The sequence below is a fragment of the Desmodus rotundus genome, chromosome 2, assembly GCF_022682495.2.
Source record: "Desmodus rotundus isolate HL8 chromosome 2, HLdesRot8A.1, whole genome shotgun sequence".
Taxonomy (NCBI): Eukaryota; Metazoa; Chordata; class Mammalia; order Chiroptera; family Phyllostomidae; genus Desmodus; species Desmodus rotundus.
In genome coordinates this window covers 59,782,869-59,798,812 of record NC_071388.1, presented here as the reverse complement: position 1 = coordinate 59,798,812, position 15,944 = coordinate 59,782,869, and the positions used below count along the sequence as shown (strand labels likewise).

Genomic DNA, 15,944 nt, shown 5'->3' with positions numbered 1-15,944 from the left:
AAATGTTTTATGAATATAAAAGTTTTAAAAGAAAAATAATCTAGCTATATATGCTTATTACTTTTGGGTACTAGTTAACTTGAATGCAACAAATAACATTTAATTTAATTAGTAAATAAGATAAAATGTACTAAATAACAAATCCATCAACAATTTGAGTTCGTAATATAAGCAGGTCACAAACTTACTTTCAGTTTCTTTACCAAATTCATATATGCACGTTTGTTCTCTTCAGACCCCCCTGGGGATGCATTTGACAGGTCAGAGGCCAATGTTCCATTGATTAAAACACCCAGCATGTCAAGAACTGTTGTAAATAATTCACTAAGAGGGGACAGAAAATAGTTATTTTCACCTTAAGGCAAAAAAAACCAAGATACTTTTAACTAACTGAGAATTTTTATTTAAGGCATAGAATTTTAATTTTTAAAGATTTTATGTATTTATTTTTAGAAAGAGGGGAAGGGAGGGAAAAAGAGAAGGAGAGAAACATACATGTGAGATTGCTCACCTCTCACACGCCCCCAACTGGGGACCTGGCCGGCAACCTAGGCATGTGTTCTGACTGGGAATCAAACCAAGTACCTTTGGGTTCACAGGCCAGCGCTCAACCCACTGAGCCACACCATCCAGGGTTAACGCAGAGTTTTTAATGATACCCAAAAGATGTAGCAGAATTTGTCATCAGTATGTCAAATTAAAGGTGAAACAGTAGGTACATACTTGTTAGTGTGCATGTCCACGGTGCCGGAAGTGATGATCTGAAGGAGGAGGAGTGCCCAGTCGGTTGTCCACTGGGTGCTCCTCTGCACCGTGTCAAACATTCCTCCCACCTAGCACAGAAATAATACACTGAAAAGATCTGTACCGTGTTAAACAGAAAAATATCAACCCGTTACTTCATGTAGCCAAACTTTGGTTAATTTTTAAAAACTCAAAAAAAAAGAAAGGAGCACCTATAATAAGAATTACAGTTGACCCCCCAAAATGCAGAGGATTGGGGGCAATAACCTTCCTCCTCTCAGTAGAAAATCCACATACAACTACTACTGTAAGCCAGTATAACTAGCTTTCTTTCACTTCTAAATTTTCTGGACATCCGTTTTCATGATGAAATTTTAGTCTGAATAGGCCAAAACCACATAATGCGATTATCTACAGCTTTGTGCTGTCAGTTACGATGGAATCTAAGCCTATTGTCATAACACTCAGAAATATCCAGTAACACAAAAGTCATGACGGGCAGGAGGCTTGGCCCCCAGTCAACTCATTCATATGTGGGAATGAAGTTAAAATCAACTGCCAAATATCAGGCAAGCCATCCTCCGGAGTAGCCTTCATCTGGCTTGTCCAGTGGTGGTGGTGGTTGGGGGCAGCAGGGGTGGGAATTTAAAGGAATGTTCAATGTGTGAGGAAATTTTAAATTTCTGTAAATTTTCCAGGTAGGATTTGTTTTTATGATCAATTTGATGAAATGTCTGATAAAATTTTGACTTAAATGTCATTTTAAGATGGTTTTTAAATAAGTATAGTAAGGGTTAACATTTATCTCAAAATAATAGTTCTCTAAGACCTCCTCTGAGCAGACGCCAAATGGGAGAGACTCTCTGGAGCAGGGGTTGCAGAAGCCGATCAATGCCAAAAATACCGACTGCAGTTGGAGACCGAGGTCAGGCCAGACAGGAAGGACAGCAGTCCGGAAGACAGAAGGTTAGAGGGACAGGAAGTAGGTACAGAGAACAAACGGCAGAAGGCCTCCCCGTGTAAGGAAGACTTGTGACCACAGGAGAAATGGGAAGAGGCTATTTTAGAAGAGGTGAACGCAGGGGAAACACTAGAAATGTCTCACCAAGTTCAGGCGGAGTTGCAGCGCTTCGTGCATCAGCTGCCGTGCTTTCATGTCATCTTGGTATCGCTCTTCTCTCCAGTTACTTAAGATCTAGATCACACAATACAGTTTTAAAAACCCCTGAATTTGTTTCCCCTGTTAAAATATTTTTTTTTTCATATTTAAACAGAGCTTTTCACTGACAGTCTAAAATAACTTCTTAGTTTAACCAATTAGCAAACACGAAAACTTTCCTCCCCTTCCACCCTGCAGACAGAAACTTGGCCATCTCTTTGTCATTGCCCTTCTAGGAGGGAGATGAAGAATCTATTCTAATTACTCAGTGACGAGTCTTAAAAAACATTTTAGAAGACCATCAAGTTAAACATTAACAAACATAAAGCTTATTTTTAAAATACAGCTGACTTTTGGCCAATATGGCTTTGAACTGTGCAGGTCCACTTTTATGTGGCTTTTTTCAATAAATACGCAGTCAGCTCTTTGTAAACTGGGGTTTCACACCTGCGAAACTGTATTTTTGATTGGAGGTTGAAAATTCCTGGATTGTGAAAGGAGGACTACAGTGCACTCTTCTGTGCCATTTTATATAAGGGACTTGAGCATCTGAGGATTTGGGTTTCTGAGGTGGGTCCTGGAACCAATCTCCTGTGGATACCAAGGGACCACTGAAGGTTCAGCAAGGCCAAGTTGTATAGGTTTTTGATTGCATGAGGGTGGGTGCCCCTAAACATCATGTTATTCAAGGGTCAAGTGCACATCGTTTCTTTGCTCTTACACAGATACGTACTGGACAGACAAAATTACATTTCACGTCAGACTTGGGTTATATTTCTAGGAACACGTTGTGAACCCTGGCAAATGTATTATTTTGGTGTCCTATTAAAGTGGAATCTTGCTATTTGATAGATTTGTCTTCCTTAAAAAGATTTTATATACATATGTACTATTTTGAAAAATATGACAATGTATATTTCAATCAAGTGGTATATCAATTTATACAGTGAGTGCATCTTCACTGACTCAGAGTGATGTTGGGAAAGGGAAGGTTTTCTTAGGAAATGGCACAAGTGGGCCACTCCCAGATGCAGATGGCATGAGCAAAAAGCAACTCTTCCCAAGAAACCCATAGTGCCGTGCTCTTGAAATAACGGTGTTAAATAATGAGTATCATCTTAAAAGCGTTGAAGTGAGTTACATGCAAAAGTAGCCCAGCCCCAACAGATGACCTGTAAGTACACTGCATGGTAAGAGAAGAATACTTCCCCCATCTCCCAAGGCTGACGACTTAAAGGTGCGTGACAGCTAACAAAACACACAAGTCGTCGTGGAGTTTACATTCAAGGAGCAGGACAAATCACAATAAATCAGGTGTAACAAATGGTATGAAGCAGGACAAGGGATAGAGAATGACCACAGTCCTATTTTTTAGAGTGATCATGGAGGGCCTCCCGAAGGAGGTGATATCTGAGCAGAGGCCCGATGAAGTGAGGGAGATGACCATGCTCATATGTGAGAGGAAAGCCTTCCAGGTGAAGAGAAAAGATGCAAAGGCGCTGCAATGCGAATTTGCTTGGCAAGTTCGAGGAACATCCACGTGGCCACCATGAAAAGAGTGGAGCGAGCAAGGCCATGACTAGTAGGAATCAAGGTAGAAGTGAGAGCCAGTGACGTCTCATGTGTGGCCTTATAGGCTCAGCCTCTGATTTTTATTCTAGTTGTAGTAAGAATCATTTCAGCATTTTGGTTACCAAAAAAATAGGTGACGTATTATTTTACTTTATATTTTACTGATTATGCTACTACAGTTGTCCCAATTTTTACCCCTTCAGCCCCCTCCAACTGGTACCCCTCTTCTCTCCAGCAATTCTGCCCCCTGAGTTCATGTCCTGAGTAGTGCATGTAAGTTCTTTGGCTTCTCCATTTCCTATGCTATTCTTCACTTCCCCCTGTCTATTTTGTTCCTATCAATTATGCTTCTTATTCCCTATACCATTTCCCCATTCTCCCATTTCCCAGCTGATAGCCCTCCAAATAATCTCCATATCTATGATTCTGTTCCTGTTCTGGCTGTTTGCTTAGTTTGTTTGTTTGGGTTGTTTTTGGATTCAGCTGTTGATAGCTGTGAATTTGTTGCCTTTTTAATGTTCATAGTGATTCACATTTAAAAAGGATCACTCTGGCTGCCGTGTAGAGAATAGATTTGTCATATCCAACGGTAGGAGACCACAGGAGAACCAAGTGTCCTTGTTCATCTACACCACTCAAAGGAAAAGCATGGTGTCATACAACCACGGCACCACAGGAGGGCTCCATTGGGCTCTGCAGCAGGATAAAACACCCCACACCACCATCTAACCACTCCACTCCAGTCCATGATCTCCAATGTCTAATGTGGTCCCTAGTTTCCTGTGGTACAGAGAGTGCAAGTGCCAGGGGAATTGTAGCTGGTAGAAAGGCAAAGTCCACATTCTTTATAAAAGAACCAAAATGACTTCTGATTTCTAAATGAGTACCTTGTACACTTGACCGCCATCAGTCTGGCTCTAGCAGTAAAATAAAATTGAGTTTCTGAATCTATAGGGCTCAAGCTGAGACCCTGCCTGATAATGCGGAAGCCAGTTAGGACCTGGAGCTCTGTTCCCGTCTCACTGCCAGGCCAACGGGGACAGGGCTGCTCCAGAGCCCCTCCCTTGAGGCAGGGCCAGACGAGGAGCAGATATGCCAAAGTTAGGTGGAATGTTGAAAAATGTTTCTTTTATAGCCTCTAGATTTTATCCAATGCATAATAATATAAAATTGTTAATCTTGGGGAGACTAGAATGCTTGGTAGGAGAACAGGGCGTGGATTATGCCTCCCTACATCTCATCAAATCGTGGTGTGTCCTTATTACTTTAATCTTACTATTTGAAAGGAAAACAAATTAATGCCATTGGAAAGATATTTGCTGGGCTTAATTCTCTACTCTACTTTATCTCAGGGGTTCCCAACTCCAGGGCGCAGACTGGGATGGGTCTGCACCTGTTCGGAACAGGGCTGCACAGCAGGAGGTGAGCTGGAATGTAATGCGCTTGAACCATCCAGAAACCACCCCGAAACTACCCCCTCACTCTGGCCTGTAGAAAAAGTGTCTTCCGCAAGACCAGCCCCTGGTGCCAAAAAGGTTGGGGACCGCTGCTTTACCTGATTAACTTGATTCTGGAGGGATGTTAGGAGGCCTTCTCGTTGTTCATCTTGTCCCTTAAGGCAGGTAAGAACCAGTGAGAGGAATGGTTGTTGACTCAAAAGAGACATACTACAAAGGAAGTAATAACAGCAGACCTAGTTAGAAAGAATGGATTACTTCCTGTGCAACACCAATTCCTTGCCCTTGGGTTATTGATTCATATTTATTTGACTATTAGGAAATGGAGAGTTAAATGATATCTCTACTAATTATATTAAAAGCCACTGTAATGCTTCTGGATAATTTAATATTGAAGGCACTCCCAAAACTAGCATAAATTGATACTGCAAATGAGCGTGTAAGGGGGGTGCATGGAGAAGAGGATTTGTATTTTATATCAGTAAGCTGCATTTAAAAAGACATATAGGAAGCAATATCAATTAATACACACAGTAAAATTCAAAATTTAAAAATTACTCTCACACAAAACTCTTGTTTTAAGGTCCAAGCCTACCCAGTTGTTGTGCTTGTTTTATTTTTCAGCACATTTCTTAAGACCAAAGAGTGCGGCATTTATTGGTAGGGCTGAGGTTAGCACTGGGGTCTGAGGACCCCAAACAGTGTTTGCTGGTGACTTGTAGTGCCGAGTCCCACCAGGCTCAGAGGCTTGACTTGTAAAGGCGTTTTAAGACATTTGGTAAGAATTCTATTAAGACTTCTTCAATTATTAGAGAACAACTAATAAGTCATACTGATAAACTAATTGCTACACTGGAAAGATAAACTTAAAAGGAGACTGAGGCCAAAATATTTCAATCTGCCTCATTTCGTATCAGCAGAGCTGAGAGAGATTGAGTTGGGAAGGGCCATTTTGAAATGTTTTAATACCGTTTGTCCTCTCTGTGGCACGTGAGGCAACGGACACACAATCACCCATTAGCTAATGAACTTTGAGAAGTGAGCTGAGTCATCTGGCTGGTTCCTGAATGCGGGTAAACACGACGAAACAATCAGGCAACCAAGAAAATACATTTGAAGGTAGGTAGACACCTACCAAATGGACTGGAGTCTAGGGGGCAGGCTTAGAAGCCCGACCACCTGGGTTAAAGCCCCAGCTTTTTATTTCCTTAGTGGTGTGTCCGTAAGAAATTAACTGAGCTTTTCAGTGCATCAATTTCTTCATCTGTAAAAAGTGTATAATAAAAGCACCTACTGCATGATTGCTGTGAGATTTTAAAAGTTCGAGAATGTACGAAATACATTTTATGCAGGGGCTGGCATTTTGTACGAGCTCAATAAATGGCAGCTACCAAAATGTTATTAACAGGGGAAAAGAGGCCTGTATGTTCGATTTTTTTTTTTAAATAGAAGAAATTACCATTATTTCTCTTTATGCTATAGTGCTAAATTCATCACGTTTTCACATTTAAATATGGTTTTAGACTTCCTCAGCATAGTCAGTTTTCAAAGATAATTATTTAAGATCTTTTCTAGGGCATAAAATAAACTAAGAAACCGTTAAATTTTGTGGTTTATTAAGTTTTAATGTCTAATCTACAACAAGAGACTTAAATGCTAAAAATATTAGTAACTATTTCAGGGTCCAATAAGACAGAACTAGAAACAATTCTGTGCATTTTAAACAAAAATATCTAAAAAAATGGAATAGGAATTAAAAGTAGAATATAGGGGCCAAGTGGCTATGCAGATCTGATTCAGGAGGTATGCGGTAGGGCTAAGAAGTCAGTATTTTCAGTACTTCAGCAGTGATTTGGGTATGCAGAATTGAGAACTTACGTGGTATGTTATAACCTGAAAGTTGGTAAGGACAGTGCCTTACCTAACAAAATACTTTAAGTTTCATTTAAGAACAAAATTTCAGTAACTCAGGGTGCAGCGATCACGCCAGTTTGCAGAGAGCAAGATGCTCTTCTTCAGAATCTTACACAGGAGGCACACCTGCCAGCCATACCTTTTCTGTTTCTGTCTGTCTCTTTCCTTTTTGGAAGAAGAACCCAAGTGCTGTCCCTTCTCCAGCTCCTCCCCGGCAGCTTTCAACACTCTTCCTTGCACAGAGGTCGGCAGCCTGGCAATCAGGGGGGCCACCAGCCACACGCCCCTGCGCTCAGAGGAACTGGAGTCAGAAACACGCGTTACAGCCAGGGAGGCATCCTTTTTCTCTGCTCTCACGGTTATAGCCAATGTAAAACTTTTATGCACAAGACATACTGATCACTCTGAAATTTCCCTTTCATTTCTATACTATTGTTCCTCTTGCCAAATACCAGACATCTGCACACACTTCCACTCATGCTTATGGAAGGCAACGACAGGTGGGCTTCTGGGAGGACACTATAACTACACTTCTTGTTTTTTAATCTATAAAAGTCTTCTTCCATGATTCTGGCTCTCTGATTAGCAATGGTCCTTTTGTCCAACAACCAGTACACTTTTCTGTCATGGTTAAGATATGGGATGTTCTGATTACGTTTAGGCATACCGATAACCAGTTTTTAAAGTTTTAGAATTCACTGGTTTACTTTATAGTCCAGGGGTGTCCAGCCTGCGGCCTGCGGGCTACACGCAGCCCAGGATAGCTGTGAGTGCGGCCTAACACAAAATCGTAAATTTACTTAAAACATGAGATTTGTGATTATATGTTGCAATGCATTTAATGTGTAGCCCAAGACAACTCTTCTTCTTCCAGTGTGGTGTACAGGCATCAAAAGGTTGAACAACCTTGATGTCCATTTGGCAAAATGATGAAACACAAGGTAATCTGCCTTTCATGATTATCATTTGTGTAAAACTGCCAATGAATAAAGAAGGCAGAAAAAACTGTTTCCTACATAAAGAATATACCACTGAACAGAGTAGCCTCAGAATACCACTCAGGTTACTTCTTTATATATTCTGTTCAGTGGTACTCAGGTTCAGAGTACCACTGAACAGAGTATATAACGAATACACCACTGAACAGGGACACTATGGAAATTAATCCATCATGAATATGTCATCAGTGGTTCCAAGGAGCCGGCCTCATTAACTTACTATTTCGAACACTAATATATCATCCACCCCACAGGGTTACCCTTTATCATATTATTAAATAATGACAATTGACAACTACTTTCTTCTCACTCCTGCAGCTTCATGAAAAAAAAAATACTACATTATGCAAGTAAAACACCCTGTTACATGTGGAAAATTAACAACAGAGTAATAAAACTACAGGAAAAATACCTTAGAAATGTCTTTATTCCATTTTGCCTCGGGCTACTCGTGTCAGTGTTTCCAATCCCGCTGGGGTTGAAGAGGCTCATACCAGGGTTAGAGGAGTTATTGTTCAAGTCGGCAGACTGCTGGAATACCTCTATTGTTGCCTTGGCAATATTGTCCAGTAAGTTGTTCATTTCAGCCACCGAACCAGAGCCCTAGTGTCAGACACAAGAAAACACAAAAAAGATGTTTTACTTTATCCTTAAACACCAACATGTTTTTGCTTTTTGTAAAATGTTACACATACACGTGATTTTCAGATATACTTACAGGATCCTTCAAGCACTGCTTAATCATTAACTGAAGTTCCAGCCAGGACTGCCTCAGTGTCCACTGTTCAAGATTCTGGGGAAAATGGAAATATAAAGACATTAGGAATATTAAGCACGTCTTAAAATACAGTAAGTCCCTGCAGTATTCCCTATCTCAAAGAAGAGTAGAGTAACAATATACAGTAAAGGGGTCTACAGGTATCCTCTGCTTTTCAACAGGTTGTGTTAGGCCACTTTACTTCTACAAAAGACCTACATTATACCTGCTTTCGCTGACAGAAGGAAATCCGAAGAGTGTGAAAATAGCATTAGAGCAGTCAGTGTTTGCTATGCAGTGAGGCACCATAGAGACAGACACCCCGAGCAGTGAGGGTGGCCCAGTGAAGCTCTTTCCCAGGGAACCACGCTCGGCTTCCAGCCATTGCGCTCTGAACCATGCCTGTGGGCACCTGTGCTCTTCCTCCATCTCCTTTGTACATTCAGTAGCAAAGTGGGTCTTACAGTATCAGAAAAGCTTGCGAGAGTTTGTAAGAGTGCTAAACTTAGCATAAGATGAACATAATTAAGCATTTTGGTCGCAGTAAATGAAATAAAGACATAAATGCATTAAATTTGGGGTCTGGGAATGCTCAAAAAATTTTCCATATAAATCGATGGTAATTGACTCTTCATTTTTTACCATTTTTACTTACAAAAGGTTTCACAGGAACACTCTACTTTCTGATAATGGGTACATGGATCAAAAGGCTGCCACCAAATCTATTACACAGATTCATTGTACACACAAAGAAATAAATAGCAACATTAAAATAACGTGCCTCATTCAGCTGGGCACTAGAAATAACTAAGATAAACATGTCTTCCTTCAAAATCTATCTAAGTGACTCTATTCCAAAGTGATTTCGATATTTTTTGAATAAGACATTTAACACAATCCCTCCACAAAGCTTATTTTCATGCAATTATAGTACTGACTTAAAATATCAATATTTATGTAATGACTGCACATAATTTGCAGTATCTACTACCTATAGCTAGCCAGCCATAAAGTGTGGCAGTAACACAGAAAATAAAATGGGGAGAATAAAAATCTGAATTAGTTGAGAAGAATTAGTTAGCAATGATAAAAAGAGACCGTAATTTTGGTTAGAACTACAAAGAATGTGTCAAGTGACAGAAACACGACCTTTCAATGATCATCACTCACTTGCAGAATGCGCTTAATGTGCTGCCTTTGCAGGTTGTCCCCCTCAGGACATTCCTTAATGCCGTGAGGATAACAAATGAGCTGCAATAGTTTCTGTGCTTGCATGTTTGAAAGCACAGGGTCCAGTATGAGTTCTTTGTCTGTGCATAATCGTTCAGGTTCTTTTAAGCAATGTTCTCCTACCCATTCCTAAAAATAATACAGCAGTTAGACTGGCTGGCATAGACTTCGACAGGCATACGTAATAGGTACTAAGTTCATGGCACACAATGGAATATAAAGCAGACGGGAATCTTCCCATTAATAAAATATTACAGACAAAAAATGGTGGCAAAAGTTTTAAAAACAAAATTTCTAATATTTTAACTTCTTAAAAACACAAAGTAAAACCTTGGCTAAAAAAACTTTAAAACACAGATGTGTAAAAAAAGTAAAGAAAAGAAAGCTAATTAAGGAAAGTAAGGAAAATACTGGTATATGTTTTCAATTGGAAAATGGATTCCTGCTCTAGGAACTATTTTGTAATCAGTATTTTTAACTTGCTTTATAAGGGCAATGAGTCTATATCACAGCATGTCATTTTTATGGAATGCATGGTACTATATTTTACTGAATAGAACATGATATAACATTCAAGAAAAGTCTCTCCCTTTCTGATATTACTATAAATAAATATTTGTGCACATCTGTCCTATGTATAATTATTTTCTTAGGACAGTGTCACAGAAGTGCAACTGCTGGGTCACCAAGTATGGCAAAAATTTAAGGCTATTAATGTATATGACTAATTGGCCTCCAGAGAGTTTCTACCAATTTAAACTCCGATCATCTCTTCTTCGTCATTTTTTCAAAGGAAAACTCACATTAAATGAGGTAAGAAATCACCAAGTGTCTCTGAGACCCATGTGAACCCAAACTGTTTCAAGCAAAACCTGTTTCTTAACCACTATACCAGTGGCTCAAGTCCAGTTGTCCTGTTAAAATTCCAGAGCCCAGGCCCTACGACAAATCAACTAAGTCATCTTAGAGAGCGAGGCCAGATATCAGTCACATTTTAAGGCATCAAAAAAATTCTTTTAACTCCTCAGGTAATTCTAATGTGCCCTCACAATTGAGAATCAATGAACAACTCAATACCCTCTTAAATACCTATACAACTATTTAGCTAACTTTTACCATAGTTACAATATACCTTAATAAAAACATGACCCTGTCAACATTAGGAAAGTGAAAAAGAGTATATATGTTATGCCATGATTCTTTTGATCAGAATAAAGAAAGAAAGAAAGAAAGAACGAACGACACGAAAAGTTAAACCAGAAAATAATAAAATCGATCACCTAAGGCAGGGAGCAATAAAGGGTAGAAGGGGTAAGGGAGACAGAACTCATCACTGAGTACACCTTTTTGCATAGCTGATGTGTGGAAGCATGCTATTCTAAAGACAGAGCTGGGGGGGAGAAAGAAATCTAAACTGAGTGTGAACAGAAACAAAATCAATTCTGTTTCAAGTAACATATACACACTGAAGGAGAAAATCCAAATGAATTTTTAATACAGTACTGTAAACCCTTAAGGAAGAATGATAAACAAATCTTCAAATCCTTTTAGTAGGCCTGTTTTTCCTTGTGTTGTAAGTGTAGCAATTCTGAAACTATTACAGGTATACTGTAGAATTAAGCAAACAGTAAATGGGTTAATGTTATTGGGAGTAGGGGTTCTTACTGAGGAAGATGGGGAACACAAAGAACTTTGTGGGGTTGAAATGGTATTAAATATATCAGTATGAACTCATGGTTTACCCACACATTTATGTATGTAGATGTTTTTTTATTGGCTCTGTCTGCTGAAAGGGCCTAGAAGCAATGAACACACATGGCCCATGGCAATGAGCATACACAGTGCTGACCTTGGTTTCTAAATACCATCCTTGCCTAACTAAGACCAAGGTTCTTTTGAGGACTGAGTAATTCCAGGTCTGGGGCAGAGAAACTATAAAAGGAGACATAAATTAAAAAAAGAAAACAAACACACAAAAAACTAAAAAAACCCCAAGATAAAGACATGTCCAAATAACATGACAGCCAACATGAAAAGATTTCCACTGGAAAAATCTGGGACAATTTGAACATGAAAATAACTAAGGACAGTAAATTATAACCCATGTGGAAAATAAATAAATATAAATAAGGGGAAAAAAATAAGGGTAGGCTCTCCCTTAGGGAAGAATGAGAGAGTTTGATGAGAATATTTGCGTTGTCTTAAAGTGTCTCCCCAAAGACTGATTATTACTTGCAAGGGGAAAAATAATTATACAGTAGAGAAATCATACAATGGAGACATCTTGATCAAAATTAACATCACCAATGAGGTGCAAATGGACATCATGTGCCTTCAGATGTGATTACCTGAGGAGAACACAACATTACTTCTGTAGTATCTTGGCCAGGAATGCATAATCTGAAGCTAATCTACAGGAAACTTCAGACAAATCCAACATAATTGGGACAATTGACAAAATTGGAATGTGGCCTATAGGTGAGAAAAAATTACTGTACCAATGCTAAATTTCCTGATGTTTTAAACTATATTTTGCTTATGTTAATAAACACTGAAGTATTAAAAAGTAAAAAAAAAATAATGTATGCCAACTACTCTCAAATGATCAGAAAAAAAATTTTTAAGTATATGTACCACATTTACACACACACACGTACAATTATACAGCAAATGTGGCAAAATGTAAAAAGTTAATGAGTCTGTATAAAGGATATACTAGAATTCTTTATTATTATTACAACTTTTCAGCAAATTTGAAATTATTTCAAAACAAAGTTAGCAGGAAAGAAAAGGTCTACCTATGTACAAGTTTTGTACAATAGTGAGAATCTCTTTCCAAAAGGACAGTTACATATTCAAACTGAGAGGTCAATACCTGTTGACAGATAGTCCTCAGTACATATCTAGCATATTCTCTTAAATTGGCAGTTTCTATGGAAATACTTTTCCCACAGGACTTTGAATTTTGTGAGGCAGTCCAGATATCATCAGCATTCCCATCACGTCGTAAACCCCTCACGGTGAAGTCATCATTCTTTAAAGAGTTGACACTGTTATTGCCAATTTTGGCATCTCCTAAATAACAGAATCACAAAAGCAAAATCACACAAGTTCAAAATATTGCCAAGTATTTGAAAAGTAAATGAGGCAAGCTTCCAGGGGCTTCAAGTACGTGAATGGTATCATTACTGCATAGTAGTTCAGCAATGAAGAGAATGGATCAAGGGGATAAATGCGAGAACCCAGACAAGTTTCATCAGACATGAGGAAAAAAGCAAGTTCAAGACTCAATCTTTATTTTGTTTACAGAATTAAGTATGCTTTCACCAAACTTGGAAAGGCGATTATGAATCACACTTAATAATCACAGAACATTGATTTCACCAATATTTCAAGCATAAATGTATTCAGATTCATTTGACTTGTAAACAAGGAAAAAATGGGTTACTCACCCTTCAAGATGTCCCTTTTCCATTTCTTCTCTTACAATGACTTATTTTCTATCCATAGGTCAAGAGAAAAGTTTTGCCTTAGCCCACCTTACTATCAACTTCTTGACAAGAGAGATTTATTTCCCTGGGAATGGAAAAGGGCAATGCATACTAAGGAAGCCCCGGAAAATAGGGCATTCCTTGAATAACCCATGCCTTTCACTTTCCTCTCTATAAAGACCAAATCAGAAAACTTCATCTCATCAGTCTCTACTACCCTCAACTAAAATGAAGCTTAGTTAAGTGTTTTCCTTATAAAAAAAAAGTTCTGGGGGGAAAACTGAGCACAGTGGTTGAATATCTAGAAATAAGAAACCTCTAACTGTGAGAGAAAAATAACTATCATATTCTGAAGATGAAAGATAAAATAATTTGGAAAAAAAGAATAAAATACTTTGGTAATAAAGACCGCCAAATGACACAGTGCCTCCAAACTTTTGCCTGTTTACCCACAGGGTCATAAGCCTTGAGAGAGAACATGTCCCAGAGCTAACACCAAGTGATTTCACAGGAGGCCCTCACCGCCTCACTCTGGGCGAAACCAAGCCCAGGTCAGTGCCAAAAAGTCTTTAAAAACCCACAGGTCAACCAAGAAAAGGTTCTGACTCTGCTGAAAAAATCTGAAAAATTAGAATTGCTTACTGAATATTTACTTATAGAATCATTAAAATGATGAGGGGAATAAAAATACACTTCAACTCACCAGTATCCTGCTATATCTTATCATACACTTCTCATTAAAATATACGAAAACTACCAATTTCACTTCACCCACAGAAGTTTATTTAATTTATCAGAGTTCTTTAGGAGCTGAAAGAAAGGCCATATTCTCTATATACAAAATCTCACACGCCTTCTCCCAGCTTTGGTAATACAAATCATTACTTTTACAACTTAAAGTAAAACTGCTGTAGACGTTAGACCCCAAATTCTATAAAACAGTCCTATCTCCCGAACTCGAAATAAGTCCTAATGGACAAGGGCTTGAGAAAACAGTGGTTAGGACATGTGACATAGATAAATTAAAAGTTCTGCAAGAAAAAAAGCCAAAAACCATAACAAGAATCTCTGTGAGTCCCAGCGTAGGAGACGCTCAAATCAGTTTAGACGTTTGGGTGCTGTGGAGGCCACACCAGGACCGTCTGCCATCATACAGACACTAGAACAAGTAAGTGTTCAGTGAGGGCCTGGCCCAAAGCTCCGCTGACTCAACCTGCCCAATCCTGACCTCTCAGACCTGGAGAACCTTCCAGCGCTTATGAGGCTGTACAATCTACAAGAACTGAGGCCAATTTAAAAAGGTTAAGGAGAGGCAATCAAAGAAAAATGAATTGGTGATTATGCATAGGTAGTAAACTATGGTTATTTAGATATTTAAACAGGTTGGCCAATTTTACTTGGAATCAAACCAGTCATTCAAATCAAAGGGACAATGTCTACACTGTACTCATTTTGGTTCCTGCTATTAAAATATCTGTGACTTATGCAGGCACACTTCCAACATTAGTTTATGGAAAATCTGTTTAGTTTCTCTGATGAATGTTAAACAGCACAGTAAAAAAAGGGAGTCCTGACTTCAAGGTCTCTACTTTTATTAATTAAACAGAATTGACAACCCATCTATCCTTCCAAATATCATCAAAGTGCAGAAATTTTACTTATTGAGATGACCATTTAATGCTGGCTGTTAACACTATAGGCTCCTGAGCTCAGAGGAGGCTGTACCCCTCCATATGACTCTACCTTTCTGTTTTTGCTACAGACTTCATGGGTGTTTAACAGGGATATTATATACTTGTAGATGTACATAATGTGTATACATATGTGTATATGTAGATATTTTTAAATGAACTTAATTATTTGTCTTACGAGAACCCTGCTTTTCCTCCCTTGTCACCACCAAATAACACGTCCCACGTAGGAGTATAAACAGAAAGGGTATATCCTCAAACATGTTCTTTAAGACTCATCAGACAATTCCTATCCATGCAGTAAGTTCTACCCAAATCAAAGGGGACTCCTTCAGAACATAAGAGACAACTTTTGTGTAGTGAAGGCCAACAGAGGGAGCTCGAAGTTGGAATTAGGCAGTGTGAGTTCAAGACTCCCAATCATTCTCCTGACTGATCATAGGATAAACAAGTCATAAGGGATGGTACTGCGGATGGATAGAAAAGGCAGTACTACCATTCCAGGGGATAGAAACCAGTAAGAATATAAACGACATCTTGGACATCATGAAATATATAAAAAAATAGTGGTATCTAATATTGATGTATCAGTAATATCAATCAATGCAATTATCACCTGATTAGTAAGAAAAACTAAAGTACAAAGATATAAACTTGTTCAGGGTCACAATGGAAACAGGAACACTAAGATTACAACCCAGGTTTTCTGGTGTTTTACTCCTGGAATATAACATGAAATTTAAAACTTTGGTTAGGTCACCGAGCCTTCTGTATCCATCAGAAAGTGTGACTTATGCCAACAAATGAAGGCAAAACAACCCAGGATGTGGAGGATCGATATTACATCAGAATGAGATAGCATGCAGTTAAAACACCACCAAACACAGGTGCTATATTTAAATTCCACCCGTGTTGTAGGAAGGGCCAGACT

General features: G+C 38.7%; 2 protein-coding genes across 11 annotated transcripts in view; one reads left to right on the top strand and one right to left on the bottom strand.

Annotated features, from left to right (window-relative positions):
- Positions 1-15,944, bottom strand: part of MED12L (mediator complex subunit 12L) — a 313,958-nt gene that overhangs the window by 44,424 nt on the left and 253,590 nt on the right. For 8 of the 9 annotated variants that reach the window (XR_011650864.1, XM_045199938.3, XM_071220599.1 and 5 more), the window contains 9 exons: positions 12,707-12,906; positions 9,772-9,960; positions 8,563-8,637; positions 8,257-8,447; positions 6,986-7,147; positions 5,031-5,142; positions 1,850-1,939; positions 724-833; positions 189-324 (listed from right to left, as the gene is read on the bottom strand). Coding sequence is in view for 8 of the 9 variants with exons in the window: in XM_045199938.3 (XP_045055873.2) it covers positions 189-324; positions 724-833; positions 1,850-1,939; positions 5,031-5,142; positions 6,986-7,147; positions 8,257-8,447; positions 8,563-8,637; positions 9,772-9,960; positions 12,707-12,906 (1,265 nt within the window). In the remaining variant the exon portion in view is untranslated. The remainder of the gene's footprint in view (positions 1-188; positions 325-723; positions 834-1,849; positions 1,940-5,030; positions 5,143-6,985; positions 7,148-8,256; positions 8,448-8,562; positions 8,638-9,771; positions 9,961-12,706; positions 12,907-15,944) is intronic. The other variant, XM_071220598.1, reaches the window with a different exon arrangement.
- P2RY12 (purinergic receptor P2Y12) overlaps positions 1-15,944 on the top strand; it is a 47,705-nt gene that overhangs the window by 328 nt on the left and 31,433 nt on the right. The window lies entirely within an intron of this gene.